The sequence below is a fragment of the Petromyzon marinus genome, chromosome 45, assembly GCF_048934315.1.
Source record: "Petromyzon marinus isolate PM22_M1 ecotype Great Lakes invasive population chromosome 45, UKy_Petmar_22M1.pri1.0, whole genome shotgun sequence".
NCBI classification, from domain to species: Eukaryota; Metazoa; Chordata; class Hyperoartia; order Petromyzontiformes; family Petromyzontidae; genus Petromyzon; species Petromyzon marinus.
In genome coordinates, this window is record NC_133711.1 from 1,693,586 (window position 1) to 1,701,227 (window position 7,642).

Here is a 7,642-nt window from a genome sequence, read left to right on the forward strand (position 1 = left end):
GGTCGGGATCGAACCCACGACCTCCTTCACATCAGGCGACGCAGTTTAACATCTCACCAGCGCTTAAATTTGAAGATGGAAAGATCAAAACTGATCTAAAATTCACAACTTTGAGATGACCTCCATAAAACTTAAAACCAAGGGAATCAGGAGATGCATTCTCAGAGCGTACCGGGCTCATCGCAGTGGTGCTCCTTCCTCTTGCGCTTCCCTGTCGAGCAATCGAGACCCAGCCCCTCCCCCTCCATGGTCACGGGGAAGCTCAGCTGTGGGAAAAACAACAGTAACAGAGAAAAGATCTTTGCAAAATAATAATTCACCACTCCTTACAACACGTGTTCCATGTGCAAGGGATATCCCAATTCGTCGTCACCAGCCATGACCTATCCACTGCGAAATGAAGAACCACCCCAAATCCATCACACCAGTCCTGCGATGGAGCAGTGAAATAAACTCTCATATGCAGATGCTTGATGGAATATATCATCACATAACCAAATTAATCGTCTGTTTCATCTCTTAATAAAAAATACCCGTGTCACTGCACAGATGATGTGTTTTAAATTAAATTGAATGCAATTTCCATGCAATGAAAAATTAGATGTTTCTCTTTTGGGCATGGAGGCAAGACAGCTGGAATCCACCACTTAGCAGGGTATTGTTGGTTTCTTGTGCTGTGAAGCTCCCAATCCCACTCGGTTAAAATCTACAAAATTACAGCTACAAAATTACAGTGCAGCAAGTATGATTCATGATCTGCATAATTTTTTATATCCCCTCATTTTCCCAAGTAACTGGATGTGCTGATGTTTAAACAAAAGTTCATGCAATTTTTGGTTATGGCTTCCATTACACGTTGGAGCCCATTAATATTTTCTACAAAAAAACAATGGTCATGTATCACCAGATGACCCCATAGCCACGATGTCTCTTTGAAACAATGACGTAAATTAAATCAAGCATCACTCCATTATTATTAACATAAATCTAAAACATAAATCAGGCGTGGCCTTTTTGTCATGTTTTCCCCTCTAAAACCATATCCCTAATAGAAATTACCACCGTATAATCCTATTAACATTTCAAAAATGTCCTATTAACATTTGGATAACGTACCTAAGCTCTGTCGCAGGCATACCGGGCTGTAAACAAAGGCATTTTTCACATTTGAAAAATAAATTCCCCACAACCGATGTCAGTGCGAAGCCACACATGCACATTTAAAAAAGACAATTAAGTGACCTCATGAGATTGTTATGACAATGGCACTCACTATCTTTTACAGCCTTGCTCACCAATACCAATGCTCCAAACTGACAATGGGTAGCCTGGGACAACCTGGGCATGCATCTACAAGAGATTTGGGTTGCATCTTTCTTTAATCAAGCGAAAAAAACAATAACGTTGGGTCTCATTGTTAGGGAGCTCTGACGCCCAGACACACAAAACACATTTTTACAAGTAATGAATTTCCCAACTATGACACAATGACCTCAAAGACGATGATCTGTTTTTAATATTTACAGTGAGGGAAAAAAGTATTTGATCCCCTGCTGATTTTGTACGTTTGCCCACTGACAAAGAAATGATTAGTCTATAATTTTAATGGTAGGTTTATTTGAACGGTGAGACAGAATAACAACAAAATCCAGAAAAACGCATGTCAAAAATGTTATAAATTGATCTGCATTTTAATGAGGGAAATAAGTATTTGACCCATCTGCAAAACATGACTTAGTACTTGGTGGCAAAACCCTTGTTGGCAATCACAGAGGTCAGACGTTTCTTGTAGTTGGCCACCAGGTTTGCACACATCTCAGGAGGGATTTTGTCCCACTCCTCTTTGCAGATCTTCTCCAAGTCATTAAGGTTTCGAGGCTGACGTTTGGCAACTCGAACCTTCAGCTCCCTCCATAGATTTTCTATGGGATTAAGGTCTGGAGATTGGCTAGGCCACTCCAGGACCTTAATGTGCTTCTTCTTGAGGCACTCCTTTGTTGCCTTGGCTGTGTTTTGGGTCATTGTCATGCTGGAATACCCATCCACGACCCATTTTCAATGCCCTTCTGAGGGAAGGAGGTTCTCACCCAAGATTTGACGGTACATGGCCCCGTCCATCATCCCTTTGATGCGGTAAAGTTGTCCTGTCCCCTTAGCATAAAAACACCCCCAAAACATGTTTCCACCTCCATGTTTGACGGTGGGGATGGTGTTCTTGGGGTCATAGGCAGCATTCCTCCTCCTCCAAACACGGCGAGTTGAGTTGATGCCAAAGAGCTCAATTTTGGTCTCATCTGACCACAACACTTTCACCCAGTTGTCCTCTGAATCATTCAGATGTTCATTGGCAAACTTCAAACGGGCATGTATATGTGCTTTTTTGAGCAGGGGGACCTTGCGGGCGCTGCAGGATTTCAGTCCTTCACGGCGTAGTGTGTTACCAATGTATTGTTTTCTTGGTGACTATGGTCCCAGCTGCCTTGAGATCATTGACAAGATCCTCCCGTGTAGTTCTGGGCTGATTCCTCACCGTTCTCATGATCATTGCAACTCCACGAGGTGAGATATTGCATGGAGCCCCAGGCCGATGGAGACTGACAGTTCTTTTGTGTTTCTTCCATTTGCGAATAATCACACCAAATGTTGTCACCTTCTCACCAAGCTGCTTGGCAATGGTCTTGTAGCCCATTCCAGCCTTGTGTTGGTCTACAAATCTTGTCCCTGACATCCTTGGAAAGCTCTTTGGTCTTGGCCATGGTGGAGAGTTTGGAATCTGACTGATTGACTGCTTCTGTGGACAGGTGTCTTTTATACAGGTAACAAGCTGAGATTAGGAGCACTCCCTTTAAGAGTGTGCTCCTAATCTCAGCTCGTTACCTGTATAAAAAGACACCTGGGAGCCAGAAATCTGATTGAGAGGGGGTAAAATACTTATTTCCCTCATTAAAATGCAAATCAATTTAAAACATTTTTGACATGCGTTTTTCCGGATTTTGTTGTTATTCTGTCTCTCGCTGTTCAAATAAACCTACCATTAAAATGAGAGACTGATCATTTCTTTGTCAGTGGGCAAACGTACAAAATCAGCAGGGGATCAAATACTTTTTTCCCTCACTGTACTTCCAGACAAAAGATTCAGTTAATAAACATTCACCATCACTCACCGGCAGTAAATCATCAACTCAGTGGATAAAGCCAAACACAATAGCAATCCTTTTAGTCTTTTCCCCCAATTTAATTTCAATTGTGCTATTGGCATCATGCAGTGAAACGGAGTGTCCATTCGCAACTCTAGTAGAGCCGGGGCATCACCCTGTTAGAAAACGGTCCACACAAGCAGTGAGCACAGAACTACTTTTGAGAATCCTTCAAGTCACCTTTTACATCCATAAACTAGGGAAGCACTTTTCCACACACCCTGCTATGTTTTGCTTGGCAATAAAACCGAAATAATGAATTCTCAAAGCAGGATTTCTCCACATTACGTAACAACCCAAATTCAATGTTCAATGCAACAATTGCTGACCCTTCTGATGACATGAATTCTCGAGACTACCTCTGGATCTAAAACATCCAAAATAGATATCGTGCAGCCAGAACCTCAACGATGCAGGCTTCGTGTCTCAAGACTAAAGTCTCCCTGCCATCGCCATCACCTGTTGTAATGTTCATATTGTTTTTAAAATCTATATCTACCATTCCGCGATTGTCATGTTTTGAGCATCCATATGTAAACCCCTTATTTCTGTAGCGTTAAATTGTGTTCACTGTTATTAAATGTCGATGTGGAGACAAAGCAACATGTGTGACAACCGTGCCGCTGGGCGCATCTACACTGGAGGCAGCTTCCCCCAGCGACAGCAGTGGAAACTCCACGTTCCCACGACGAGACAATACTCACGCACCACCGGACAATGTAACAAAATAAAAGCAACGTCTCCTTCGCGCGTATTTCTTCTCCACGTGACCAAAAAAAAAGAATCTCTAACGCAACCCATCAGCCGCACCGCTTTCTGGCAGGGGGATTATTTCAGCAAGGCAAAGCAAACCGCAGGGCAAGCTTTCGACGCGAAATCTTCATCAGCGAGGATCGTCTTTTCATGAACCACTGTTGGCGTGATGCCGCCCTGAACGGACGATGTGCACCTATGCCCCCGATTCGTGTCTTCTGTCCGCCACTTCGGGGAATAACCCCGAGGTCCTCTCCCAACAAATAACAACCGGGGGCCCATCCACGACTCGCGCACCTGGGATCGCCGTGAGGGAGGGTGGGTGGATGGGGGTGTGCAGACGAGGAGGGCAGCGGATGGCGGTGCAAGGAGGGCTCGCGAACCCGTCTGTGTGGACCTGACGCAGGAATCGCACCGTGACCTTTCCCGAGGCCCAACATTCTGACGCGCGACGCCGGCCAAAGACTAAACGGGCGATCTTTTCACGAGCTAAATAAATGCAATTACGATGATCATCATGATCATCATCGTGATCATCATCACCTGCAGCAGCTGTAATTGTTGTCGTGATGACGGTGATGGCGAGAGTGAAGGGGCGTGGAGGGGAGGCTCCACACGGGGTGAAGTTTACGCCGCGCCACCACTCTTAGCGCCGTCCGTATAACGGGGCGGCTGCGACGGGAGGGGTTGGTTACAAAGACGATGTCAGACTCACGGCGGCGGCCTTGTCGCTACCGTCGATGTCAACGGCGGCCGCGCCTCGCCGCCGCCGCCGCCGGCTCCTCGCTCCGCCTCGCAGTCACGGAGGCCTCTGCGCTCCGCCGTGGTGCGGGAAGCCTGCCCCTGCCTGCTCCTCCACAGCTGGCCCCACACGCAGCAACGCGCTCTCCCATTGGTCGACAGCGTCCCCCCACCACCACTCACCACCCCGTATTGACCAATAGGAGCAGTCGACTCAATCGGTGGGGGTGGGCAGCAACTTCGCGTTTAATTGGTGGAGGCGCCGCGAGCACGCGAAGCCGCTTCCGGAAGATTCTTCTGCTTTGCCGCGGTTTTATTTTTAAACATTTTGACTTAAAACTTTCGTGACTGCAGGAATTCACGGTTCTTGGTTCTTTCCGTAAAGTCACGTAGATAGAAAATAAAATAATAAAAAATAATAAAAGCAACAAAAAAACGTCGTGTTTTTTGTTTGTTTTTATTTAAATTTTCCATGTACGTGACTTTACCGAAAGAACCAAGAATATTTTTGTTACATCTTCATCTTCCGGAATGGGTGTAGGTCGGAGGGTAGTGGGGGCATTGCCAGATGAGAGGGTTTTTTTTATCTCTGGGTGTCGCGATGAGAATAGCTACCATGGATAGACCCGGCCGTGAAGGGAACTTTTCACGCTTCATCCAGCGGTAGACTGATCATGGCTCACGATGATCATTACATTTCATTTGATTTTTTTTTAACCGGGCAGGAATCCGCGGAGACTTATGGGCCAGAGTACCGCACGAGTTACGATATTTAGAAGATCGTAAACTGTACTCTTTGGTTCTATTGGGTAAAGTCACGTAGGTGAAAATAAAATAACAAAAAATCACGACGTTTCGGCCACAACACAAGCGGCCTTCATCAGGTGAAGGGACGAGACTGTCTGGAGGACAGCGCTGGAGTGGAAGAAGCCACGCTTAGATCGCAACCTTTAAGCTGTGTGAGAAGAAAAACACCAAGCGCCTTGACAAAGGAATTAGCATATAATTTAGCATTGAAATAGCTAAGTTAAAGTATACACATCCGCAGAGGTACCCCTTGACAAAGGAATTAGCGCTGGAGTGGAAGAAGCCACGCTTAGATCACGACCTTTAAGCTGTGAGAAGAAAAAGGCCAAGTGCCTTCCTAACTTGGGGTGGCCCCTTGGTGGGGACACGAGGCATGGCTCGATTTTTAGAAGGTAAAAATCATCAAAACACAAAATAAATACGGGCACTAAGCTACAACTTTGTTTTCATTAAACCCTATTTGTTTATTATACATTTTTGTAGCAATTGAGGACCAAAGGGGTGCAAGGCTAAATTTCGATTTAAAGCTTTCGTGACTGCTGGGATTCATATTCTTGGTTCTTTCGGTAAAGTCACGTAGAAGGGAAATAATAAAAATATAAAACAATAAAATTCTCACGTAGATGGTAATGGTGAAGAAGAAACACTGCTCTTGCAAACACAATACACCAACATCCACAAATACACCGCGTAAGGCAGCAATCCTTTCTCTTATACTGGTAGGAACGAAGTTGTAAACTGAGTGTACCAGCCTGCAATAGATTAATGTGTCCGTCCGTCCGGCCCCTTTCAATACTTTAACGAAGTGAAATCTCGTGCTGTTGGGTGTAAAATCAGCAATAGACAGCGCAGAGACTTGATATGTCTTATTGCAGCCAACATTTGGAAGTAACAATGTCATTAAATTGCGCAAAATTCCAATGTTCCTACCAGCCCACCCTGCAGGGACCTGTTAATTATAAAGCGCTTCTATCCTAATCGCTTTACAAGGGTCACGAGCGGTACAATGAGGGTAGCTAGAAGCGATTTGGTGACTTGGCAAGGGGTTTGGGGAGGGCCGTTTAGTGGGCACCGGGAATTGCGATGGGTGCCTCGGGGTGGAGGGAGCTGTGCTTCATGTGAATAAGTAATATTTAAAACAACTTTTTTTTTAAAACACGCTTTTAATGAAATGTACCGTATTAGTAATGGAGGAACTCCACAACTCCAGGAAGTGGCCCCGAAGCTTGCCACAACGTAAGGGGGCCGTGGCCAATTACAGCCAACGTCAGTTGAGCGTGGACGATTAGACCCAAGCCGAAACATTACATATTAAAAATGTTTAAAAATATTTATTTCTTTTTAACGATAGAATATAGTATGGTCATCAGTATGACATAAGTATACCAAGTTTGCAGTCGATACCACATTGGCAAGTGGGTTAAAATTGAGTTACAATATTTGAGGATACAACAGAGTTCATAAAAAGCGTGTAAAAATAAGTTTGTTCCCGTGCAAGGAACCGGTGATTGTGCACAAGGAGGGGAGGGAATGGTTCGGAGCAGCAGGAGAGATTGAGAGCGGAGCGGGCGGGAGGGGACATAAAAGGAGTCTAGGGAAGCGTGGCAAGGCCATGAAGAGATTTGAGTTGCAGTATTCCCCATGTTTACCCAGGGCAGGTGCACCGAGTCCCAGTCACTTACTCGTTTTCAGGCGGGCCCTGCTAAGTTGTCACGATAGGGGGGGGGGGGGCGATTTTACTGTTTCCCGCTGTGATTCCAGTTGAGTAAATTTGCAGGACATTGTTCAAAGCCGGGATGTTTGGCCCAAACAAATGCTGCCGGTGAAACCTAAGTCTGGCAGTCCAAAAGGTCAACAGGCTGATTAATAGACCATGGGCAGAGGTGGTCTTCAACCAGCAGTGGATAAAACATGGCTGATGGCTCACTGTATGAGGTTGTAAGCCATCACATAACCCTTGCAGCACCTGGCAACAAACATAAAAGCAATGTGGATAGAGGCAGAGTACATCACATTGCAGAGGGTAAACCAGAAATTGTGACATCCAGATTTTTCCAAGTTGGCTAGACTTGAGGAGGCGACTGGGGCAGTATGATCACAAACCATGGAGGGGATGCAGCATGTGATCGCTTAAGTCAGTCTAG

General features: G+C 45.4%; 1 protein-coding gene across 5 annotated transcripts in view; it reads right to left on the reverse strand.

Moving 5' to 3' along the window:
- The window catches only part of LOC116952158 (uncharacterized), a 28,695-nt gene extending 23,830 nt beyond the window's left edge, over positions 1-4,865 (reverse strand). For 2 of the 5 annotated variants that reach the window (XM_076074038.1, XM_076074035.1), the window contains exons 1-2: positions 4,494-4,865; positions 173-266 (exon numbers count right to left, since the gene is read on the reverse strand). In XM_076074038.1, coding sequence (XP_075930153.1) covers positions 173-248 — 76 coding nt within the window. In that variant the 5' untranslated portion in view covers positions 249-266; positions 4,494-4,865. Of the gene's footprint in view, positions 1-172; positions 267-4,247; positions 4,442-4,493 lie in introns of those variants that run through there. The other 3 variants (XM_076074036.1, XM_032971267.2, XM_076074037.1) reach the window with 3 other exon arrangements.
- Positions 4,866-7,642: the final 2,777 nt, after the last annotated feature.